Consider the following 25,556-nt stretch of genomic DNA (forward strand, 5'->3'; position numbering starts at 1 on the left):
AAAACAGTATGGATGTTCTTCAAAAAGTTAAAAATAGAACTACCCTATGATCCAGCAATCACTCTACTAGGTATTTACCCAAAGGATACAAAAACATTAATTCAAAGGGATACATGCACCCCTATGTTTACAGCAGCATTATTTACAATAGCCAAGATATGTAAGCAGCCCAAGTGTCCATCAATGGATGATGGATAAAGAAGGTGTGTTATATATAGACAATGGAATATTACTCAGCCATAAAGAAGAATGAAATCTTGTAATTTGCAATGACATGGATGGAACTAGAGAGTATAATTTAAGCAAAATCAGGCAGTCAGAGAAAGAGAAATACCATATGATTTCACTCATATGTGGAATTTAAGAAACAAAACAAAGGAGCAAAGGAAAAAAAAGAGAGAAAGACTCTATATATAAATATAGACTCTATATATAAATAGACTCTAACTATAGAGAACAAAGTGATGGTTATCAGAGGGGAGGTGGGTGAGGGGATGGGTGAGATAGGGGATGGGGATTAAGAAGTGCACTTGTGATGAGCACTGGGTGTTGGCTGTAAGTGTTGAATCACTATATTATACATCTGAAACTAATATAACACTGTGCATTACCTAACTGGAATTGATATAAAAACTTAAAATATTTTTTAATTAAAAAAATAAAAGGGAAAAGTGGAAGAGAAGACAGTGAGCTTAAAAAGTAATAAATTATTTGGAGTAAAATTGAACACTTCCATAAACGGTTACTGAGGCATGCTAGAAGATCATAGTTATGAATGGGTAGATAGCAACAACCTCTAGTGATTTGCATTCTTTTTTTTTTTTTTTTTTTTTATTTGAGACAGAATGAGAGAGAGAGAGCACATGAGAGGGGGGAGGGTCAGAGGCAGAAGCAGGCTCCCTGCCGAGCAGGGAGCCCGATGCGGGACTCGATCCAGGGACTCCAGGATCATGACCTGAGCCGAAGGCAGTCGCCCAACCAGCTGAGCCACCCAGGCGCCCCTTGATTTGCATTCTTTGAAGAGAGAAGCCAGAGGAGTCCCACAGCTGTAATTGTTCTAACCAGTCTGTCTGAGTATGTAGGCAATTAAATTTAGAGGCATTTCAACTCAAACCAGTTAAGAAATAATAAGTCATTCAGATAAATAAAAGGTTTGATTATTGTACTCGTACATTATATTTGGATAAACGTTTTATGATATAAAGGATAGACCTTGATGATATTGTTTCTTCACTGTTTCTTCAAACTCATGGTTTGATTAAATTCATCCATTTATTCATACAACAAACTGAGTCCTTATAGATGTGTACACACTGTGCTAGAAACAAACAAAATTAAGAACATTGTCCCTGCCAGCAAGGCACTTAACCTAGTTAGAGAGACAGGCACAGAAATGGAAACTCAGACAACAATGTGGGACATGAAATAATAGAGAAGTATACATGTATAGAAAGATAAGAAAAGACACCCAATCCAGTGTGGAGCAGGAAAGAAGGAAGAGGAAAGAAAGAAATCAAGAAAGGCTTCTAGAACAGTGGTGCCTGAACGGAATATTAACAAGCCTGGCTTCTCCTTCTATACATTTTCTAGATTATGAATAATGTATTTTTTTATTCCTCCTTTAGCCAAGTCCTGAAGGCTGTGAATTCAAGAGATAAGAACTAGAAATAACTGGAAAACGTAAGAGGGCATGCATATTTCTACAAAAATAATGAGGCATCTCCAAACCAGCAGGAGAGGTGACGTGGAGCACTGTGCAGCTTTATAGAGGTGATTCAGTGTTTGAAGCCTCTGCAATGTTTGCACATTATCCCAGGAGTGAGGCTGCTCAGGTGTCTGATCAAAAACATATTGGGGCATCAGTAAATAAATATCACTGCCATGAAATGATATGGTTGTTCTTGTTCTTCAGACTCCCCAGTGCTAAAGAGCTCCTGCAATCACTCACACCTACAGTAGATATTACATTTAGAATCAGAAAGTGGGCACTAGAAAAAGAATCCTCAAGATCATAGTGTAAACATTTAATTGACAGAGAAGGAATCTGAGAGAAAACCTGCTTGCCTGAGGTCATGCAGCTATTTACTGAGATGAAACCTGGATTCAGGATGCAGGTCTCAGTCATTTATATATTCATTTAAAAAAATAAATGAGGGCATCTGGGTGGCTCACTTAGTTAAGCGTCTGCCTTCGGCTCAGGTCATGATCCCAGGGTCCCTGCTCAGCAGGGAGTCTGCTTCTCCTTCTGTCCTCCCCCCCCGCCCCATCATGTTCTTTCTCTCTCCAATAAATAAGATCTTCTAAAAAAAAATTAAATGATATCTAAGTGCCTGGCTCTGTGCTGGGTACAGAGTATGAAATTTAGACTCAATGACACATCCCTACTCTCTCCCATCCAATCTCCTGCCACAGATTTCATATGGTTTCACTCATACTTATACTTCAGATATATCTTCAAAATATAAATACTTTTAATAAAACATAACCCCCATATTATTTCACTCAAAGTAATTTGCTAAATATCATCAAATATCCAGTTAATATTGAAAGTATCTAGTTATCATTGATGAGTTTTTCTGATTATTCATGCAAATTGGATCCAAATTAGATCAATAACATTGTGCAATAAAAACGTCTTTGTTACCATTATTTGTTGAGGAAACAAGGTCATTAGCTGGTAGAACTCTCCAGTCTGGATTTTGCTAATTGTAACCTCAGTGTTCATTTAACATATACCTCTACCTTCTGATTTTTTAACTTCCATGAGCTAGTATTTAGATCTGGTAGCTTGATCACTTTCAGGTTCAAATTTTTTTTGACAAAAAATACTTCCCAGTGGCTTTGTATACTTGCTGTCACATTACTTCAGGAGACATGTAATGTCTGGTTGTCTTTCTGTGATGTTCAGATGAATCAGCAGGTGTTGTCAAACTGATCCATCCATTCTAAAATGCCAAGGGTGTTATGTTAGGTAGGAAGTGACTTTTAAGCTGTGACCTAAAAGATAAAAAGGAGCCAGTCATGCAGAGTAGAGGAAGAGTGTAGCAGGTGGAGGCCCTGAGATGAGAAAGAGGTTGTCATATCCTCAGTCACCCCTCTGAGGATCAGCGGAGCTTTTCTTTCTGTTCTCCACTACTCCCAGTAGTCCCCAGTTTCCAAAAGGTGGAGGTGGAGAACCCTCTGCTTAGAGGTGTCAGGAACCAAGTGGTACTTTGAGTGCAGGTGGCCGCAGGCACACAACTTTGCTCTCCTGAAAATGCTTAGGAGCACAACTATTTTGACTTAGACTCAGACCTAGCTGAGAAAACAACCTGGTCTCTCTCAGGACACAAACCAACCAGCCATTTTATTGAGTAGGCTAGCGTGGCAGAAATGTGCTTCTTAGGGTAACACTGGGCAATAGTTAAAGTGGTAAGGATAGATTTTGATCAGTAATGTATTATTACAATAGGGAAAGCATCCAGTGCAAATTTAGCTCAACTTTATACAGAGGTGACTAGGCTTTTCAAAGGGATAATAAGGGAAGAGGCAGGAGAGTGAGGGGGTCTCAGTAGAATCAGGGCAGTGATAAATTACAAAAAGCTGGAAGGGGAGGTGGTCCTTGTGAAATGCATCTGGGTTTGCTAACTGACTTGGAGAAATTAGAGTATTCCTCGCCCACAGAGTCTGGGAGACAGGGGCCCCATCTTCAGATGTTGGCTGGAACAGAAAGTAAAATTTTTTCACAACCTTGAGTTTTCTGGGGCAGCACTTTAAGGGGGCCTAAGGTCATCCTAGAGATGTGGTATTGAGCTGTTAGAAACTATGGTAGCATTTGTTCAGGTCTTTCTAGGCCAACGTTGACAGGCCTAGTCAAGAAGAGGGTTCAGAGAAACATATCTGGAGTGTGGTCAAGGAGAGACTTTTTGTCAGTTGTCGTAAGTATCAAATGGGATACTGACCTGAAAATGCTTGAAGGAATGCAATACATCAGTATCAGTTGACACATTCATTTATATAGCCAATCATATCCCTTCTTATCCTTCAAAATGCTTATTAAAATTCTTCCTTACAACTGAGTTCCCACTACTAAACATTCTGCCACCCGGCGAGAATGATGTGGGAAACAAAGGCAGAAGAAAAATGATTAAAGTTCCTTACTATTTACAGCCGTTGACAAGTCCTTGCGCAGTGGCAGTATCTAGCCAATGAGGTTTATCCGAGGCGCGATTATTGGTAATTGAAACAGGCCAGAGTGACATTCCTCTAAGGACTCAACTGCCTCAATGTTGACACTCTGCTAAGAGCAAAATTCAATCTTAGCTGGCCCCCTAGGACCCTGTAGGTGTTCTTTAACATACAAAAATTCCTTTGGAAGCTCCCTTTATCTCTAACCCCTCCCCCCTCCAAACATATGGCCCACTGATATACAGCTGAAGGGTCTCTTGACTGAGTGTTTACTAAACAACAATAAAGACCTTTCCTAACAATAGCTAGCCCCCTCAGGGCCCTAGAAACCTTGTTTCCAAAATACCTTGGAGGTTTGTTCTGTCCCTAAGCCCCTTCCCAATTTGCGAGTATATAATTGGCCACTCTTTATGACCCCAGCGCAGCTCTTTCTGCCAATGGATCCTGTCCCTGTGCTTTAATTAAACCACGTTTTTGCACCAATGACCTCTCAAGAATTCTTTCTTGGCCCTTGACTATGTGCTAGGTATTTTACATACATCATAACATTTCCTTCAAATACAAAGTTTAGCTACTTGGCCGAGGTCATACAGCCAGTGAGTGGCAGAGGCCAGATTCATACTCAACTCTGGTGATCGTTACCCAGTTCCATTAAACAAGAAACTCCTTTCATGTTTTAAATCGTTCAGCTAAAAGAAAACCAATTTATTCTTAACACACTGGACATGTTCATTGCCAAAAAGATTTTTTGTAAGAATCTTATATATGTGAGTTCTCATTCATTCTAACAAGATTCTACGTTATTAGAAGGGCAAAGGTCAAGCTGTACACCTTTCAGGTTATGAACTCTTTCTTCAGCACCACCATGTATCATAGCATCATATTTAAGCCATTGCACCTGCCCTGAGGGAACTAGGGAACAGCATACAGAATAGTAAATGCTAACTGTGCAGTGCAGGAAAGAGATCAACAGTGAGTCAGGACAGTCGGGGAAGGTTTCAACGAAGATTAGAATTGAGCTCCATCTTGAGGATCAGCAGGATACTGACACTGAGAAGGAAACGAGCGGCACTCCAGGGATGAAGGTGAGAAGCAAGAACAGTAGAAGCTTATATATCTTTCAAAAGTAGTGTGTTCACTGTCACAGAGCTTGAGTGGCCGACGGTCGTTTATCCGCTGACATTACCGTAAAAGGAAGCTATCTCGGAAGTTTAAGGGTCTGAAGTAGAGGCTGTCGGAGGAGCCGCGCAGTAATTCACCAGCGATCCTGGCGCCTCTGGCGCCCCTTAGCGGGACTCTACAGTCCCACACTCCGAAACCTCCACAATTGAGGTGCATAAGCATTAGCCTCTCTATAATGCGCCGCCAAACTCTATGATCCTTGAGGGGGCGGGACGTTCACCTACCCACCGCGCACGCGCGAAGCCCCTCTTGCCGCACAAAGACTGCGGGAGGAGGTGTCGGCGCAAGCGCTTTGAGTCTCTCAGAAAATAGGGTAATCATCCCGCCTCCTGGCGCAGGGAGGGCGGAGAGAGGCATGCGCTTAGAAGGCGCGGGACTTATTTCACGCTGGGGGTGGCGATGACGTAATGACAGAGGAGGAGGTGGTCAAGGAACGGAAGCCGGGAGGGAACTAGAGCGGAAGGGAACCAGGGCCGGGCTTGTGTTCGGAGCCTTGGCGGGGCAGGGGTTCCGATGTGGTCCCCGGAGCGGGAGGCCGAGGCCCCGGCCGGGGGAGACCCGGCGGGCCTACTGCCCCCCGAGTGGGAGGAGGATGAGGAACGCATGTCTTTCCTGTTCTCCGCCTTCAAAAGGAGTCGCGAGGTGAACAGCACCGACTGGGACAGCAAGATGGGCTTCTGGGCTCCGTTGGTGCTGAGCCACAGCCGCCGCCAGGGGGTGGTGCGCCTGCGTCTGCGGGACTTGCAGGAGGCCTTTCAGCGCAAGGGCAGTGTCCCCCTGGGGCTGGCCACCGTGCTGCAGGACCTACTACGGTGAGGGCGGGCCCGGGCCAGGGGGCGGGGGTGGCTCCCTGAGGGTACCGCGCCCAGCCTAGGGTCTGGACCGCAGGAGCGGATCTGTGTTTGTTCAGTACGCACAAGAGGACAAGAAGGAGGCTGGGTTAGGGGTGTGGAGGGAGAGGGAGACGGGGCATCGGGCAAATTGGGGGGCCAGGATTGTCCGATTAGATTAGATTCAGACGGTGGGAGGAGAAACCCGCCTGGCAGAGGTGACAATGACTTGTCTGGCTTGGAATCCCGTTGTGTAGTTATTTCGTGGGGGCTTCCAGATTTGAATTACCCTGGCACAGAAGGTCTGCGAGATGGGATTTATCGAACTAAGGAAGCTCAGGACTAAGAAGAGGGCAGTCGTGGGGGAGAGGCCTGTGAGGATCTTGCCAGCAGCCCCCAGCGCAGGTCCTATGTCTGGCCTGTCTTGGCTTGTCCTTGCCACAGGCTGGTTGAAGCAGAGGACATGAAGCAGGTTGAGGGCTTTACTGGGTACCTTGGTGCTCTGAGAAGGTTCTGTAGGTGTTACTTGTGTGACAGCTGCAGGGTTTTGGAGATACCTGAGGCGGTAGCATGGATATCTATTGAATAGATGTACCGCACTTAATAGTATGCAGGTACTTTGCATACACCATTCATCTGACCTCCTCAGCAGTCCTGAGGGAGAGTTGATAGAATTATCCTCAGCAGACACAAGAGGGGACTGAGACTGAGATCAAGCAACTTACTCGAGGTAACACAGCTAGTAAGAGGTAATGCCAGGACTGGACCCCCTAGTCTCCTGATTCTAAAGCATTTGCAGATCACATTGTACATATGCTGAGAGGAGCCTAGCTAGCATAGTACGTCCTTCAGTGAATGCAAAAAGTCAACTTTGATGTGTTGCTTTGAGTTTGCTGCTTTTCCTGATTAAGAGGGCTCCCTTCTCCCCAGTACCTTTCCATTGGTTGACACTGATGGGACAAGCCATTTCTGAAAGTTACTGTTTCTGAGAAAGTGTACTGCGCCAAGTTGAAGGCCAAATGGTCTGGGTTCAAATCCTGGCACTGCCACTTGCTAAATTACATGCCCCTCTTTAAGCTTCAGTTTGACCAACTATAAAATGATGATGATAATTGTCCTTAGGTTTATCATGAGGGTTTGAAACATATTCCTTACATAGCCCTTAGCACAGTGATTGGTCCATGGTGGGCATTCGGTAAGCGTAGCTGCTTCTTACCAGTACCATAAAAGTGTTTATGTCCTATCTCCACCCTAGCTTAGGAATAGCAGAAAACCTTTTCTCTGACCATCTTTGTGTATTTCCTTAGGTCTTGCATTAACAGTGACCCATTATTGTTATTTTCATTTTATCATATTGAGCTTCATTTGTAAAAGGAAGTCTCAAGGTAGGCTTTGCAGCCTTAGTGGAGAGCTTGCATTTTGGAGCCAAGTTATAGTTTAGATTTGGCCTCGCTCACCTCAGTCCTTCAATTTTCTCATTCACCACCAACAACGTCCATCTCACAGAGTTGTCGTGGGGCTTTCAGCTGGAGCATAAACAGTGCTGCTCGTAGGAGCTGGCACAGAGTAGGTCCCTAAGAAATGGTGTTAATGATGATGATGATGAAATTTGTGTCTTGGGGGAAGGTGGGGACTGGAATGGGACACTGCATTAAGCCTACTATATGCCTTTCTCTTTCTTTGCCTGCAGTCGAGGGGAGCTGCAGCGGGAGTCAGACTTCATGGCCAGTGTAGACAGCAGCTGGATCTCCTGGGGGGTTGGAGTCTTCCTGCTGAAGCCCCTCAAGTGGACTCTTTCCAACATGCTAGGGGATAATAAAGTTCCTGCCGAGGAGGTGCTCGTAGCTGTGGAGCTGCTTAAGGTGGGTGGTCGGAAGGGCAAGGTCTGGCTCTCATCTGCGGTGATGACGGGGTCCTCCACGTTCCTGGGTGTATCCTTAGACAAAGAACGTCTTTTCTGCATGGTGACAGAGTTGATAACTGAGTTTATCTGACCTTTTGTAGCATTATTTAGTTGTTAGTTGGATTGTACATTTCAAAGGTGATCCTCTCTCTTGGAATTGTCTATAACATACAGTTGATTACTTTTTGTAGTTGTAGATATTAGTGATAAGCTAAAGTTTAGAAAATTCTTTGCCTTCTGTAGTTTACTGGTAAGAATTTCTCAGGATTTCTGAGGACCTTGTGACTTCAGCTTTGCCTTCTCTTAAGTCAGCAGACCAGGTTCAGATTTCCTCCTCTGTGACTGTAACCCTCTCCCCTTCCAGCTCACTGATGGTCTTAGTTCCACTGAAGAGGCCACCAGGCCCTTGGTCCCTTCACGCTGTCCTGGTTGGTCAGCTTCCTCTTGGCCTGCCTTCCCTAGCCAGCCTAGAGCATGCACCCAGCTTCTTCGCAGCTCCCTCGGGCCACCCGAGACACCAGCACATCCACTGCCATAGACCAGTCCCATAGTCTGCCATCCCTGCTAGAGAAAATCACCCTGTCACCAAGACTGGGGTCCCTTTCATGGTGCCCAGCTCTAGGAGGGCCCTCACAGCCATTCCTCAGCCCAGTTTCCTGTCCTTTCCCAGCTCCCTCACACGTGCCTTCCATACACCACCTCCATGACTGCTGACATTTCATTGAGAAGGTAGAATCATCTAAGTCAAGCCTTTAGTTGTCTGTCCTTCTACATCCAGTTTAACATCTTCTTTCTGAGCCTTTATTTCTCCCCAGGGTCAGAGGATGAGGTGTCTGTCTTCTTTTCCACATGGGCTCTTGAGTCTGTCTCTACCCTGCTGTCCCCTTGTCCCATCAGTCCCTCCTGATCTATATATTCCATCTCCCTCGCTTGGTGCTTTCCTTCCTCAGCCTCTAAACCCTCTCAAGTTTTTCCCATCACAGAATGACTCCTTTGTGGGACCTGGCCACTGTCTCGTTAGTGCTCTGTTTCTCTCCTTCTGGACCAAGCTTTGTTGTTACCACTGGCTGACCTTCCAGTGCCCTTTAACCCAGTGCACGGCTGTTTCAACCCCACCACTCCACCAAAACTGCTCTGTGTGTACCTGTTTACAAAACTGACTGAACACCAGGTAGCAGGAGTATACCATAGATGGTACTTATTTTTGAAACTCACAGACTAAGCCCAACCTCAGGACCTTTGCGTAGCCCCAGAGGCTTCCACACAGCTGGAGCCAGCTCAGCATCTTCATCCCTTATCCCAACAGAAGCTCCAGTTTCTCTTCACCTTGACAGACCCCCCAACCCTCTCTACCTCAGATTGAGGTGGAGGTCTCCAAAATCTATCATCTCTCCCTGTCCCTCACGATTTGAGCAGCATGTGTCTGCTTCAAGGGAAGGGCTCTTTCCCCTCCCCCACCCACATGATTATCCTCCCACCCAGTGCCCTGACCTCCAGGACGTAGCCAAGGCCATGCAGAAACTACAGGATGGTTTGTGTGGTTCTGGGCCAAGCTCCATTTGTCTTTGCAGTCTTTTACTTCAAGTGTTTTCCAACCTGAAACAAAGGGAGGTAGACTCATTTATCCCCACAGATGTGGTTTTGGATTCATAGTCTTTTGAGAGCAAAGGCAGAGATGGGGGTGAAAGTGGAATTAATAACATAGATCTTGGGGCACCTGGGTGGCTCAGTCGGTTAAGCGGCTGCCTTCGGCTGAGGTCATGATCCCAGGGTCCAGGGATCGAGCCCCGCATCGGGCTCCCTGCTCGGCAGAGAGCCTGCTTCTCCCTCTCCCTCTGCCTGCCTCTCTGCCTACTTGCGCTCTCTCTCTCTCTGTCAAATAAATAAATAAAATCTTAACAAATAATAATAATAACATAGGTCTTCCAAGAACCAACAATAATTTTTAACTGCAGGGTAGTTTAATCTTATTTAAGAAGAAAAATAAATCTCTGCAGCAGCATGGTACTGTTCAATCTAGACCCAGTTTACATCACAAAACAGAGCGCTTAACACTCAAGCTTATTCCGTTACATCTGCTTTCAAATATATGGTGACTTCACTGTTTTCTCCTGGGATGGAACCTTGTTTCCCTGTGTGAGACTGAAGAGTCTTATCAGGATATTTTTATAAAATAAAGCCTACTTCTGAGGTAAATTGATTTTCCCAAGTCTAGACACAGAAAGCCAGTAACTTTATTTTATTTGAAAAAATACAAAAAAAGTAAAAATTGCCCCTAAGTTTTGCTATTTAAAATAACTATACAAAGAAACGAACGTTTCCTTTCTGTTCATCCCATTTCCATCTCTTTGGGTGCGTTCCTTTCTGTTCGTGTGTGCGCACACATGCGTGCTCGGGTCTTCATGTATTTTCTTATGGACCTTGTCCCACATCGTTGTATGTTGCTTTCTGTTTTATTTTGTTGTTAGCATTTACTGCTTCCTGAAAATATTATTTGCTTGTTTACTGATTTATAATCTGTCTCTCCTACCAGAAGGGAGAAGTTCCATTGGCTCTGGGACTCTGGGAACAGCGCCTGCTACATAATAGAGAGTCAATAAACATTTGTTGAATAAATACATGAATGTACACATACATACAAAAACATGCATGCACACACACTCCATTTTTTCCAGAAATAGAATCTTACTTTACTTATTGGTCTGCAATCTGCCTTTTTTTCTTTACACTTCAATATGTTATGAGCATTTTTCCAGGCCCCTACATAATATAGATCTACTTCATTCTTTCGGATGGCTGCATAATAGTCTGTAGATACACCACAATTTAAGCAATAGTTACCACAGAGTTGGATGTTTAAGTCATTCCAATTTCTCTATTACAAAAAAAAAAAAAATACTTCTTTGACAGCCTTGTGTATGCATCTATGTACTTCTATTTTTATTTTTATGGAGTTGATTTCTAGAAATGCATATGTACAGAAATTGCCAAATTACTTTTCAGAAGTTTGTACTAATTCACACGTTCATTAAAGTGTTCAGTCTCCCCACATCCTTGCCAGCACTGGATAACATGAGTCTTTGAAATTTTGCCAATATGATGAACAAAAATGATGCTTCCTATTTGGGATTTGAGCAGCCTTTTCCCTGTCTGCTGTCCATTTACAAATCCCCTTCTGTGCATTGCCTGTTTATATCTTTTGCTTGTTTTTATATTGGAGTGTTTGTCCTTTATAATTAGGAGTTTTTTTTAATGTATTAGGGGTAGATATATATATATATACATTTAGTGTTAGGGATGTAAATATTGTTTTCTGGTCTCTTTTTTGCTTTTCATTTGTATTTATGATGTCTTTTACCATAGAGAAGTTTCCATGTTTCTATAGTCAGATCTCTAAAAATTTTCTTTTATGGCTACTGAATTTCTGGTCTTGCTTACAAAGGCATCCTCCACTTCAAGGATAATTAGATTTTTAAAATATTTTCTCATGGGCGCCTGGGTGGTTCAGTTGGTTAAGCATCCGACTCTTGATTTCAACTCAGGTTGTGATCTCACAGTCATGAGATTAAGCCCTGTGTTGGGCTCTACGCTCTGTGGGGAGTCTGTTTAAGATTCTGTCTTTCTTTCTGCCCCTCCCCCCACTCCATCTTTCTCTCAAATAAATAAAATCTTTAAAAAAAAAATGTTAAAAAATATTTTCTCAGGGCACTTGGGTGGCTCAGTCGGTTAAGCATCTGTCTTTGGCTCAGGTCATGATCTCAGGGTCCTGGGATCGAGCCCCACATCGGACTGCTGCTCAGCAGGGAGTCTGCTTCTCCCTCTGCCTCTGCCCTCCCCCCACCCCCCTGCTTGTGCTCTCTCTCTCTTTCTCTCTCTCAGAAATTAATAAATAAATAATCTTTTCTAAAAAAATATTGTCTCAATTTAAATTTCAGTAATTTGGCATTTGTTTTTGTATATCTGGTAAGGAAAAACGATTTTTTTCCAAACAGATAGCCAATTGTCTTAGCATCTTTTTTTTTTTTATTTTTCTCTTTGAGAGAGAGAGCCCACACGAATGGTGGGAGGGACAGAGGGAAAGAAACTCATGCTGAGCGCAGAGCCTGACGCGCGGTACTCAATCTCAGGACCCTGAGATCATGACCTGAGCAGAAATCAAAAGTCAGACACTCAACCAACTGAGCCACCCGGGCGACCCAACATTGTTTATTAATGTTGTTTACCATTCATCTGTTGGTGTGGACACCACACTGTTCTTACTGCAGTAGTTTCATAGTAAGTAATATTATCTGACAAGGCAAATAAATCAAATGAAAACTTTAATCTCTATTGTATTAGACTCTTCTGTTGCCTTTGACACTGTTGACCACTCACCTCTTAAAATTTTCCATTTCTTTGATTTTAGGGTCATTACACCGTGGGTTCTCCTTGGCTCTCCCTAAGTGGTGCTCTGGGTCTCTTTTGTGAGTTCCTTCATCTCTTAAACATTGGTCTTCCTTCAGCTTATTACTTTGTTCTCTGAGTTTCCTTGGGTAACTCGTTTACACTTGGGATTTGAGTTACCTTCTATATGCTTGAGGACTTTCAGAGTTATATATCCTGTCCTGGTGTCTCCTTTGAGCTTCAGATTTTATATCCAGTTATCTGCTGTACGTATCTTTTTGGATGTACCTGAGGCATCCCAAACAACATGCCCAAAATGGAATGTTTTGTCTTTCCTATAGAATATGCTTTTCTTTCTGTGTTCTTGCTGTTAATTAATAGCATCACATCCACCTGGTCACTCAAGCCAGACCCCAAGAGTCATCCTGGACTCCTCTTTCTCCTTCCACCCCATGCCCAGTTACTAGGGACTGCCTGTTTTATCTTCTGGATTTTTCTTGAACCCATCCCTTCTCTGTCCCTATCACCACTGCCCCGTTCAGTCCCTACTAGTCTCTTGCATAAATGGTCTCCCTGCCTCTAAGCCTAGCTCCTACAATCCATCCTTTCCCGCTTGTTAGCTAGATCTCTGTTAATCCAGCCTTGCCCTTTCCCTTCCACGACTACCCACCATCTGCAGGGAAAGGATAGCAAAGAAGATACTACAGCTTGTATAAGAGAGAAGTGCTCCTGCTCTCTCTCTCCCCTTCCTGTCCACATCCGTAAACACCATATTGACTCATACTCTATGCCATTGCTCATGACCATCCCCCTTCTTGAGATACTCTTCCCACTTACTTTATCTAGGAACTTACTCAACCCTTCGGAATTCTGCTCAACAACCAATTGTCCCCCCCACAAGCAATCTCTGAACTCCTGGCTATTCCTTCCGCAGATTTTCACAGCACTCTGTGCATACCTCAGTAAGTATTTCTTATTTGCGGAAGACTGAGAGAGTAATTTCCATGTAGGAAGAACACAGTGGCATTGTTTCTTGAAACTTATATTAGGCTCCTCACAAAAGCCCTATCCCACTTCATTGTCACATACTTCTCTCTTGAGACTCTTTGTAGTCTCAGTAATGTTCTTGTTTGCATTATCGCCAGTTGGCATAAAAATGGAGAGACCAGCATTGGAAGGGAATTTGGATGTCATCTCCTCCACCTTCTTCAGTTTGTGAGAGGGATGCTGAGGACCGGTGAGACTGACTGGTCCGGGGCCACATAGGCAGAGCTGAAAACCAGGCCTCAACTCTCGGTCATGGCTGTGCCACCACCCCACCTTGGGCTCCTCCTCCTTCCCCTGGGCTGGGAGACCCAGAAACATAAAGTCCCACATGGACATGCAAGCACGGAGCTGGCTCCCGATACACATATCATCTACCTCCTTTCATCTGTATACACCAGACTTCCCTCTGAGGTTTAGAGAAGAAACTTAGAAAGTTCTAGAAAAAGTTCAAGTTTCTTTTTCCTTTTCCAAAGCTGCTACGTTAGGGGCGGCAGGGCCAGTGCTCCCTGCCCTTGTCTTGCATGATCCTGGTTTGGAAGCACAGGGTCAGGGCGCACGGGGCTCCGTGGGCAGTGGCCAGGCGTGTAAGCACATTTGCCTCCCCTGCAGGAGAAGGCTGAGGAGGTGTATCGTCTGTATCAGAACTCCCCTCTCTCCTCCCATCCTGTGGTGGCCCTGTCAGAGCTGAGCACCCTCTGTGCGGGCTCCTGTCCAGACGAGAGGACCTTCTACTTGGTGTTGCTGCAGCTGCAGAAAGAGAAGAGAGTCACAGTTCTCGAGCAGAATGGGGAAAAGGTACGGAAGTCCAGCTGTTCATTCACTGGCTCCCCGATGGCTTATTAAGTGCATACTGACATGCCTGCGGGCATTCCTGCCTGGGGATTTCTCAGCATTTGTGGTAGGGGCCCTAGTAATTTGTCCCTGTCCCTCAGATTGTGAAGTTTGCCCGAGGGCCACATGCCAAGGTCTCTCCTGTCAACGACGTAGATGTTGGGGTATACCAGCTGATGCAGAGTGAACAGCTGCTCTCGCGCAAAGTGGAGTCCTTGTCCCAGGAAGCAGAGAGGTAACTACCCCTGAGCTGAGCACCCTCTAACCCCCACCCTGGCTGGCCCTCACAGCAGCAAAGCATTGGTGCCTGTGGGCTCCCTTCAAAAAAAAAAAAAGTTGTTTTTTTTTTTTTTTAATCTTCCTAATTACAGAGTACTAACTGCTCAGTGCAGCAATCTTGCAAAAACAAGACTATCACAAAGGAAAAAAAATGAATTTTAATTCTTCCCCCCAAGATTACATCTGTTAACGTTATGTTTATCCTCCGTGCCAGTATCCTTTTAACCAGTGTTTGTCGAGCCAGGCCTTGTCTTAGGGAGTTAGGAATACTGTAGTGAACGAGGCAAGTTCTGCCTTCCAGGCTCTTTCTGAGGGATTCCTGCTCTTCCCCTTAGATGGTGAGGACATCCCTGCTAAAGGTACATGAACACTTCTCCGAAACATAGGGTATATGGACATTGCGTTAAAATGCCCACTCCTTACAGTGAGAGAGACCCAACATTGTGGGAAAGCCAGGGAATACGTCCAAGGCCACTGTTGGTGTTAAGAATTGATTCCTTCTCTCGTGGCTCCTGAAATGGGACTGTGTTGTTAAGGTGCCTTGTTGGCATGTTCTCCTTCCCTGGAGGCTGAAACAGCTTATCCTTGGCCGGTTTGCCTTTGTCGCGTGCATATGTTCAAGTTTATATCTCAGCTTGCTGTGGGGGTTTGCCAGTGGGCTCTTGGGCATCGTTTTTCTGGCCATTGGGTAGAATTGATTTGATTTTCAGATCTGAAAGTACCTTAATTAAGTGGGACTCTCGGGGACTATTCAGGACACTGCCGTCCTGCGCCACAGTCATCTTGATCTGTCCCCTGTGTTTGGTAGGTGTAAAGAAGAAGCCCGCCGGGCATGCCGAGCAGGAAAGAAGCAGCTGGTGAGTTTTCCCTCTTCCCCTCCAGTTGTGTACCTGTGCCTTGGGCTGGCAGTGGGTGGTGGTGCCCCAGCGGTTCAGAGGAGAGCTTGGGGCACGAGGGGAAACATCTGCAGGTGGTCCGGTACCACAACTTGCTTTACAAATGAGAGAAGAGGAGGAGGCCTGGGGTGGTCTTACCACTGAGAAAGCCTTGCTTCCTCTGGCCCTCTGGCCCACCTGACCAAGTCTCCGTGCGCCCCTAGGCACTGAGGTCTCTCAAGGCCAAGCAACGGACAGAGAAGCGCATCGAGGCCCTGCATGCCAAGCTGGACACTGTTCAAGGCATCCTGGACCGGATCTATGCCTCACAGACAGACCAGATGGTAGCCACCGCCCCTCTGCTCCAGTATCTGGGCCGTCTCACCGGCATACACTCCTCAGTCCCTGCACTGTGGCTCTGCTGTTTGGAGGAGGCTTGGGTTTTTTTCAGGATTGGGTTGGGAGTTTGCTTCTCCTGTTGGGAAGTTTTGGCCTCGGTGAACATGGGATGAATCAAGTGCGGGTGGTTAAAAAAACCCCAGAGTTATCGTTCGGAGATGACACGATATTGGTATGTATTTTGCCCAGTGTTCTTCATTTGCACTGATAACTCTGCTTTCTTTTTAGGTTTTCAATGCTTATCAGGCCGGGGTAGGAGCACTAAAACTCTCCATGAAGGATGTCACAGTGGAGAAGGCAGAGAGCCTTGTGGATCAGATCCAAGAGGTACAGGAAGGGGCCAGGGAGGAAGAGCTACAGAAGGAAGTTACTAAGGGCAGGTGTGACTTTGCAGCGCTTCCTCTTTCCCCAAACTGGACTGTTTCCCTTGGGCACTTGAGGAAGATTGTCTTGATTCTCAGACAGGGCAGCATGACTTGGTAACCCTGAACATTGAGCCCGAAAGGCCAAGACTCCCAGAGGTGCCACTCCGCGTTCAGGGCCTTGTGCTTTTCTCTTACAGCTGTGTGACACCCAGGATGAAGTTTCTCAGACTCTGGCTAGCGGGGTGACCAATGGCTTAGGTGAGTTGACAAGACAGTTCTTTTCATCCTTCCTTCCTAAGAGGCCTTCCCTTCCTTGTGCTGTGATGGGTTGGATCATAGATCTATTTCTCCTGGTGCAGGCAGGGCTCTCCTCTCTGGGGCTCACCCCCCTTGGTAGACTGTACCATTAACCTCTCTGGGCTGTAGCGACCTTGACTCACTAGACTTCCGACTGGAAGATCCTCCTTTAAGGGCAAGGGGAAGCAGGGTCAGTTCTGTGGTGTTAGCAGAATATATCCCCATGATGACTTAGCTCTGTGTGGGAAAAGAGTATTTACTTGGAGATGCCCTCTGCCTCCCGACTCATGATTTCTCTGACCTACAAGGAGGCCTGGACATCTTTTATAAAGCTGAGCTGAGTTATGCCGTCCTCCATCCTTGACTCATGAATGCATTTGCTCCCTGGACTTTATATGTCCTCATGCCATCTTTTCTTTCCAGATTTTGACAGTGAGGAACTGGAGAAGGAACTGGACATCCTTCTTCGGGATACCACCAAAGAACCTTTGGATCTGCCTGAAAACCCCCCTGAGACATTTTATACCAACAGTGTGCCTAACCCTAGGATCTCGGACGCTGAACTTGAAGCTGAACTTGAGAAACTGTCCTTATCAGAGGGAGGTATGGAGCTATACTCCCAGGGTTGCCGGTGGGCATGGGGCCCTCTGGTTGACAGTAGCCCGCATAGGGTTGGTGAGTTCCAGCCCCAGTACTCAATTTGCCAGGGTACCAACCCCGTGAGGGAGTTGCGGGCTCATTATTTATGTGAAGACTCGACCCCTTAAACACTGGGATGCTTTTCATCCTAAAGGTCTGCCTGCTGTGGAATTCAGTCATTTCTTCTCCTTACAGGTTTGGTCCCAAGCAGTAAATCTCCAAAAAGGCAATTGGAACCGACTCTCTAAAGCCATTCTAGGACCCTCAAGTGAATGACCCTCGTGTAAAAGAGAGACCAGGCTTGTGTGTGTGTGTACATAGTTATTTAAATGAGAAACTCTCAGAATTTGTTGGGAAGAGGAGGAAGGAGAGCTACTCTGATTTATCTTGGATGCTACCACTCACCACAGGACAGATGTCATTTCTGGAAGCGTGCTCGCAAGGCGTGCTCCCAGCTGGTGTCATGGACCTGCCTTCTCATCTTTATAGTGCCACAATTTATACGGTTCCGTGTTTGACCTGTCGTCTCTCATAGCCTGCAGTTCTTGCCATTGGCTCAGTTAGGTTTGTTTTCACCCGCCAGCTTTGTTCCAGCCAATGAAGGTGAAAGAGTTGCAGCTTTGCCAAATCAAAACCATTCCCTTCTCCCCACCCCACTGCTTTTTCCCGAGGACTTTATTCTGTCTGTAAGGTCAAGTAAACAACTTGTTCCAGTCCTACTCTGTTTTCGTTGGTAACTCGAGGAAGGAGAATCAAACAGCTGCCATGTTATGGAGGAACGTACAGTGTGAAAGGTTGTTCTGTGGGGTCACTGGCCAGATTCTCCAGGTGTTCAGAAAAAGAGGTCACCCCTGAGTGTCAGAGTCACAACAGCTGGTCAGGGGGCTTGTGTAGTTGGTGGACGCTGCTGCCTCTTCCATCTTACGCAGAAGATCTGCGGACTGGAGAGTGATTCTGAGTCTTCTGAACTTGAGGGGGAGAAGCCCAGGTGACTGTAGGGCCCCGGGAGTCCAAACTCCAGATTTTCGTTAACAAGGCACAATATTTGCCTTGCCCCCATCATGGAATAACTTAACATATAACTTAAATATGTGTATCAGAACAAGCCACACAACCACACACCTCCCCTTCTTGAGCCTGGCACACAACAACAGGTTCTTGGTTTGAACTTCAGAAGCATTTCACTTTGTAGCCCATTGCTCAGGGCAGGGGATCTGAGCCAGGATGTGCAATAGAAGCAGAAGATTGTGGCCTTCCGCCATGTCTGCCGTGTGCTTCCCCTGTCCTGCACCACACCTGGCCTGCCTCCTGACGCCCTGTCCGTCGCCTGGGGAGGATGGTACGCGGGGGGGCGGGCAGAGGGCACACAGGAGGGTCTGAATGTTCTGGCAACAGGGAGGAGAAAGGAGGACAGCCCACTGCCACTCTGCTGCCACGGTACAAGTCTTTCTGCCTGGAGCCCTTTGCCCTGTTCCTCCTCGAGGTGCTGCAGAGCCGAGGGAAAGAATTTGCTCCAGGCCAGGAGCACGAATTACTGTTCAATTTCTCTCCTACTTGACCTCGGTAAACTGAAATGTTGGGGGTGAAGAGAAACAATCACTATTTTTTCTTTTTTATCTGGTAAATAATTAAAAGAAAAAATCCGAGTGCCTGTCCTTGTCTCTTCTTAGGTTATACAGAGTTTCTTGCGCCCTCATGCCAACCCACTCGCGCCGGCGGCACAGACATGCTCCAGGTCTTTGGCTGATGGCCACGGGAGGACGAAGGAGTTGCAGAGTGTGAGTGCCGAGCTGGGCGCTGCCGACCGCTCGCTCTCACACCGACGCCCTTCCTGTTCCGGGCGAGGAGGCGTTCTTTGAAGGGCCTGGGTTCGAGGAGGGTGCCGTCATCTTGTTGATTATTTCCCATGGCCTGTTCTCTCTCAATCCCTCTGCCTATGTGACCGTACCATAGTTTAGTCCGGCTCAGTGCTGGCTCGGTGTTCACTCAGCGCCTGCTACGTGCCCGGTGTTTGCAATGGCGGGCGGGGAGGCTGGGTGCAGAGCTCGGAACAGGCTGGAAGGTCTGCCGTAGCACTGGGTTCGCAGCTCTAGGGGAGTCAACGAGCCCAGAGCAGAAACAGCTTGGACACTGAACCCCGTGAAACAGGCCAAGTGCTCTGAGGAAGGCGTGTCATAGGGGTCAAACCGAATGACCTGAACTTTGTGCATCTCTTCTTTCCTGGTCTCATGTTACTTTTTATTTCTCACTGGTCGGAGCTGCTGAGGAGTCCTCGTTGAAATGTTTTAGCCTGGTCCCTTGCTGTGCTGGAAGAAACGGGAGAATGTTGAGTCTGGGTAGGCTCAGAGAGAACAAGGAGCCGTTGGCTAGTGCTGGGTGCATTTCTGCACGTGATCCCCGTGGGGGCCTGAGTCCTGTGTCAAGATTCTCTCCTCTTGAAGGAATGGGCTTGGTTTATTAAGGGAACTGGTGAATTTTCTTAATGTGTGGAGCTATATCGGGCCCAGATGAATCAGGCTCGCATACTGCCCTGTTAAAAGTGGAGTACCCTTCAGGGTACAGATAAAGAGCTAAGGAAGTTCCCAGGATAAATACCTGAAGGTGGAGGGCTTCACTGAAGAGATGACATCCCAAGCTTTCATTTCCCTTGAGTATTTTCTTGGGTGTTCAAAGTCTTGTAAAGCAGTCTAAGTGTTAAAATGTCTATCCATCATTCTGCTAGGAACAAGTAGGGAAAGAAAATACGAATCAGAGAGTGACTGGTCCTGAGCGCAGGAAACCTAGCTCCCGTTCTTGCCTCAGCCACTAATGAGTTGTATGGCTCTGGGCCCGCAAGCCTCTCATTTCTCATCTGCAAAGTGAAGCAGACAGACGAGGACTCCTGAGATTCTGACTGTCTTAGTCTCCCTGCATGTGGTCTGCCTCTCCTTACTCCTGAACACCTGGCTGCCTTGTGACGAGCCTGGAAACGTGGCTGGAGAGTCCGCAATCACTGCCTGCCAGGGAACAGTGTGTCAGTGTGCAGAGAGCAGGTGTGGGAAGAGGGGACACACTACCCATTTGGGGAGGTGGAAGGAAGGGGGGCAAGCACCCGGGAGCTGGGTAGGCTCTCCAATCAGACACCTATTGTCAGAGGGATGACTTATCACTGCCTGAAGGGCTGAGAGTCCAAGGCTGAGCAGCCAGCCCCGTCCCCTGCCCCCCGAAGAGGTGACGATATTCTGGTTCATGTGCTGGAAATGTCATCAAGACAATCTGAAAAGAGAAAGAACAACAAAGCTGTAAGAAAGCTGAGGCAACTGGGAAAGCTACTGACTCACAAGGAATCCAACCAAAGCTTGGCTTTGAGGTTTGTGCGTGAGTTTGACAACCTTCTTCGCTTTTGAGGGATTTTGTTTTCCCCGCCAATCTCTCATTCTTACCGCCACCATCTCATTTTTATTCAAGCTGCAGTGCCTCTTTGGGGAAAGTGTGGTTCCCATCCTCCTGCACAGAAACAACACATCGTCACAGACCCCTCGGACAGGAGGAGAGCCGGAGCCCCGGCAAGTGGAGGCAAAGCCTCCGTTTTACAGATGAGGACACTGAAGCGTCGGTGACCTGCCCAGGGTCACAGAGCTGGCCGGGGAATTTAGGCTTCCAACTCAGTATTCTCTCCATTAGAACAGACTACTCTTTTTTTCTTTTTTAATTTTATAGAACAGGCTACTCTTAAAACGGACTTTCAAAAACAATGTAACTCCAAAAGCCCTTCCTGCGGCCGGTGGGTGGTGTGTGTTAGCGCTTTGGGCTGGCAGACGAGCTTCCTTCAATTCTCAGTGCTACGATGACAGAGACGTCTAGGGATCGAAAATCCCCTCTCAAGAGATACCAGCTGGCCAGTGTCCAATTTTTAGGGAACTCAAGGACAGTCTTGGCATTGTTCCTTTGCTGATATTAACCATGAAGGTAACTCTTTTGACTTGTATTCTGTAGCAAAAAACATCATCTGTACCAAAAACAAATCCCAGCCATGGGCTGCACAGCACTTTCTAAAGGAGCCAGACTCAGAATCCTTGCAAGATAACCAATGGTGTGATTAGATGACTTGGTACCCCCAAAAGCACCCGGTGAACTGCAGTGTGGATGGAATCTCAGCTAGTGGATTTCTATCCCTGTGAACGGTATAATGAATGTAGGCTGGCTTCCTGGGTTATCACATTATGAGGTAGCCTAGAAACTTCCTTATACATGTGGGAAGAGTAAAATCTAGCTATTCAAAAATATCATGCGGGGCACCTGGGTGTCTGCCTTTGGCTCAGGTCATGATCCCAGTGTTCTGGGATCGAGCTCCCCATCAGGCTCCTTGCCCGGTGGGAAGCCTGCTTCTCCCTCTCCCTCTCCCTCTCCCACTCCCCCTGCTTGTGTTCCCTCTCTCCCTGTGTCTCTCTCTAATAAATAAATAAAAATCTTTAAAAAAAAATCATGCTGAAGTCCTTAACCCAGGAAAGTTAAAAATTAATCAACAGATTCACATGGTGTGCCTAGTAGGTGTGAGCTAACAAATCAGTGGAGGAAAGAAGGAAGTTTTAGATGGGTTCCCTGCCCTGCAGGTACTTAAAGAAGAGGATCTTAGTTCAGACTGCCATAACAGCATACCACAGACCAGATGGTTTAGAAACGACAAAAATTATCTTGCAGTTCTGGAAGCTGGAAGACCAAGATCAGAGTGCCTGAAACGGTCTGGTTCTGTTGAGGGCCCTCTTTTGGCTGCAGATAGCCACCTTCTTTCTTATATCCTCACTTGGTGGAAAGAGGGCAGGGGAGCTGTCTGGTGTCTCATTTTTATAAGGGCACTAATCCCATTCATGAGGGCTCTACCCTTATGACCTGATTACCTGCCAAAGGCCCCACCTCGTGGTACCAGTATATTGGTACCAGTATATTAGGATTCCAACATAGGAATTTTGGAAAGGACACAAACATTCAGTCTATAACAAAGAGTAAGTCCATGATGTTAGCATGATGAAGGATGATTAGTACAGCACTAAGCATCTGCAAAGCAGGGGTTGGATGCGTCAGGAACAGAATGTCCAATCTTAGACTCTAGCTCCTATTTTAATGCAACAACAATAACAAAAAGCAATAGCTAACATTTATTGGGTACTTACTGTCTACCAGACACTATGTGTTGCAGACTGGATTCTCCAGAAGCAGACCTGGACCCAGAGTTTGGGGTATCAGGGCTCACCACCTGTGAAGGGAAAAGGGAAGAAGAAGATTGGGGAGAGGAAGAAGTCAATCCACGAGGCAAGCCCCCCAAAGCCTTGGCCACTCTGGCAGGAAATTCTAGAATGAGTTTGCCCATTACTGTCCCACGTCTGGCAGAAATGGCCAGGCCTTTATCCATCGCCACCCCTCTCCCTCAGTTACCAGATTCCCCTGGAAAGGGAGTGACCTCAGCTGGGGCAGCTCTCTGCAGCTGGGGCAGCCCCTGAAGGAGTCAAAAGCTGGCTGGCTGGTGGCTGACCACGCCCCCTGCAGCTGGGCAGCAAATCCTTGAAGAGAGGCCAGGGCAGTGCATCTCCATGACTACCATGCTGTGCTAAACTCTTTGAATGTACTTAATCTCCAATGAGACAGGAACTATCATTTCACAAAGGAGTTAATGGAGCCTTAGAAAAGATCAATAATTTGTCCAAGGTTACCAGTGGATGATTGGGATATTGTGATGTACAAGAAGACATACATAGTCGGTCTTCATCCTGTTTTTGGCACAGAGATCCTAAAACCCTTGAAATTTCCTAAGTGATGAGAGTAGAAAGGGTTGTTGATATTCTTAACCAGCCCCTTTCAACCACACCTGAGTTTATGTGAATGAGATGACTTTTGGAAAACACCTAAGGATGGGGGCTGGATGCCAGAGGAACCAACCTTGTGATTAGAGGGTTGAAACTTTCAGTCCCTATACCCTCACCCCCCAACCTCTAGAGAAGGGAGTAGACCTGAAGACTGAGTACAATCACCAATGGCCAATGGTTTAATCAATCACGCCTAAGTAATGAAGCCTCCATAAAAGCCCAAAAGGATAGGGTTCGGAGAGCTTGCAGGTTAGGGAGCCAGAATGCTTCCACATGTCACCATGCTGGGCCCTAAATGCCACGAGGCTAGAGCTCCTTTGTTCAGGATCTTACCCTATGTGCCTCCTCATCTAACTGTTGATTTGTGTCCTTTACTATCCTTTGGAATAAACCAATAATGTAATGAGTAAAAGGGTTTCCTGGGTTCTGTGAGCTGCCCTAGCAAATTAATCAAATCCAAGAAGGGTATCATGGAAACCTCGGATTTAGAATGACAGGTGACAACCCGGACTTGTGATTGCAACTGAAGCAGGGTGGTGGATAAGGGAGGTCACTCTTGCTGGACTGAGCTTTTAACCTATGGAATCTGATGCTGCCTCCGGGTAGGTAGAGCCAGATTTGAGTTGAATTGTAGGACACCCAGCTGGTGGCCAAGAATTGCTTGATGGTGTGAGGAACCTTCTCCCAACCCCTGCACAGTGGAAATTGGGTGTAGAACCCCTTTTAATGATGGAAAGAGGTTTCAGCTAGGTAAATCCAATTTTTGCATTTCTCTTTTACTTTTCCTCTCTTCTTCTGTTCTTATCCCAACTAAGGTAAAGGTTGGCTCTCACCCTGATCATCTTACCCATTTATGAAACTCAAACACATACAGTCTTGATTTTTGTAAACCGACTGCAGCTTTTCTTCAGCTTTCATGGGAGTAAGTTCCTTTGGTTATGAGAGCACTGGAAGAGAAAAATCCCAGAAACCAGAACTGAATTTGTTTTTGTTTTCTATTTACCATAAGCACTTGCTAGAGCTTGGGGCGTGTGGTGGAGTGAGGGGGTGGGGGGAGGTCCTTTTTAAGATGGATCCAAATCTAAGCTGTCTTTACCAGTTTCCAGGATTAGCAGCGAAGGGAAGGCATCATCCTGGCCACTAGTGAGAGGATGACAGGAGCTGAGGTGAGAGTCCTTCTTGCATAGTTCTAATTCTCTGCCACTGGATTCTCTGGCGGCAGACCCCACAGATGCCTCCGTCACCTCACAAATACCACTGTGGCAACAGTACATTTCTTCTAGTCCCTCCAAGTCCAGCAAGGGGCTGCCGAAGGAAAAGGAGACTCTTCTAGAAGGAAAGGCTCCAGGGATGCGGTTCAGGAATCTTGAAAGTCGGTGCTGCCCGCCCCAGCTGCCTCTGTAGGACGTGAGGCTCGGAGGGGGCGGGACTCTGGGGGCGGGGCTCCGGGGCGGGGCTCGGAGGGGGCGGGGCTCCGGGGCGGGGCTCGGAGGGGGCGGGGCTCGGAGGGGGCGGGGCGCGGGCTCGCAGTGAGCTGCCCCACGCGCAGCTGGTCGTCGGGGAGAACCTGGTCAAGCCCTTGGCTGGCGCTTTTCCTGGAACCGTCTTGACGCGGGCAGGGAGCGGAGCTCGGGGCTCTGGGAGCAAAGGGTCGGCGCCCCGGGGGGAGGAGGTGAGAGGGACCACTGTGCTCCGGGGAAGCCGGCGGGTGGACGCCGGGCCGCAGAGCTTCGGAGCCAGGAGCGCAAGGTGCCGGGCGCGGAGAGCCGTCGGGCGATAAAGTCCGGGGAGACCGCCGAGTCCGCTCGCGTAAGGGATCTCTGCGCCCCCTGGCTCGGTCCCTGCCTCCATGCATCCCAGATAACGCTTTCCTCTCCAGCCGGTTTCTTGCGTCCAGATCCTTCGCGTCTTCACGTCCGTCCACCGGCACAGACACTGGGCCCTCAGTCACTGTTTGTGGCCTGTCGCGCCCTTCCGACGCTGGGAGGAGCCCGGGAGCCCCTGACCGAAACCTCCCCGCTCCCTTCACAAGATGAAGTCTGGGACATCCAATCTTTGCCCTATGTAGGAACCCGTCCCCTCTTCCAGTGGCGGGATCCTGCCCGGGACACCGCTTCAGCGCAGGGGGAAAGACCCCCGCAGGAAGCCAGGGGGTATTTGGCTGATTTTCGGTAGAAGGCTGGTGCGTTTGTCCTGGCCTCACTACTTGACCCTTGCCTCTCATTTCAGCCCTGTTCCAGAGTCTCTAGAACTCCCAGCAATTAAGTCTTCATGCAGGTGCCAGAGGTTCCCGGGTCCAGCAGAGGGCAGGGGTGAGGAGGGCGCCTGTGGGTCTTCATTGCTTGCATTTTGCTGAGAAATACTCCTCATGTGTGCTGCCACCCTGAACTTTTACCACCTGCGTTCCAAAGTCACCAGTGTTCTCATTTTCCTTCTGGTCATCTTGGACCATCTGGTGGCTTTGCTGGTGATACCTTAGAAAGTGGCAGCCCAGGCAGATGACTACTAGCCCTTTGGGG

General features: G+C 47.2%; 1 protein-coding gene, 1 long non-coding RNA gene and 1 pseudogene across 4 annotated transcripts; 2 read left to right on the plus strand and 1 right to left on the minus strand.

The window, feature by feature from the left end:
* The first annotated feature begins 4,159 nt into the window (after positions 1-4,159).
* On the plus strand, positions 4,160-4,227 carry LOC145720390 (U4 spliceosomal RNA; annotated as a pseudogene).
* A 1,551-nt stretch (positions 4,228-5,778) lies between these two features.
* Positions 5,779-18,843, plus strand: CHMP7 (charged multivesicular body protein 7). 2 transcript variants are annotated; one of them, XM_006740259.3, is made up of 10 exons: positions 5,780-6,161; positions 7,870-8,041; positions 14,122-14,307; positions 14,445-14,578; positions 15,431-15,479; positions 15,722-15,841; positions 16,125-16,223; positions 16,459-16,519; positions 16,982-17,161; positions 17,393-18,843. In XM_006740259.3, the coding sequence occupies exons 1-10, from the start codon at positions 5,863-5,865 to the stop codon at positions 17,443-17,445; spliced, it is 1,353 nt and encodes a 450-aa protein (XP_006740322.1). In that variant the 5' UTR covers positions 5,780-5,862; the 3' UTR covers positions 17,446-18,843. The 2 variants fall into 2 exon arrangements, with proteins under 2 accessions (XP_030891419.1, XP_006740322.1); XM_031035559.2 differs by lacking the exon at positions 16,459-16,519 and having other exon boundaries at positions 5,779-6,161.
* A 22-nt stretch (positions 18,844-18,865) lies between these two features.
* LOC115943249 (uncharacterized) lies at positions 18,866-22,613 on the minus strand. Of its 2 annotated transcripts, XR_004077853.2 has the most exons (4): positions 22,348-22,613; positions 20,620-20,683; positions 19,793-20,452; positions 18,866-19,503 (listed from the first exon to the last, which is right to left on the minus strand). It is a non-coding gene; the product is annotated as an uncharacterized LOC115943249 (long non-coding RNA). The 2 variants fall into 2 exon arrangements; XR_014141959.1 differs by having other exon boundaries at positions 19,793-20,683.
* Positions 22,614-25,556: the final 2,943 nt, after the last annotated feature.

This window comes from Leptonychotes weddellii, chromosome 2 (assembly GCF_054177405.1).
Source record: "Leptonychotes weddellii isolate Sample4059 chromosome 2, ASM5417740v2, whole genome shotgun sequence".
Lineage (NCBI taxonomy): Eukaryota > Metazoa > Chordata > Mammalia > Carnivora > Phocidae > Leptonychotes > Leptonychotes weddellii.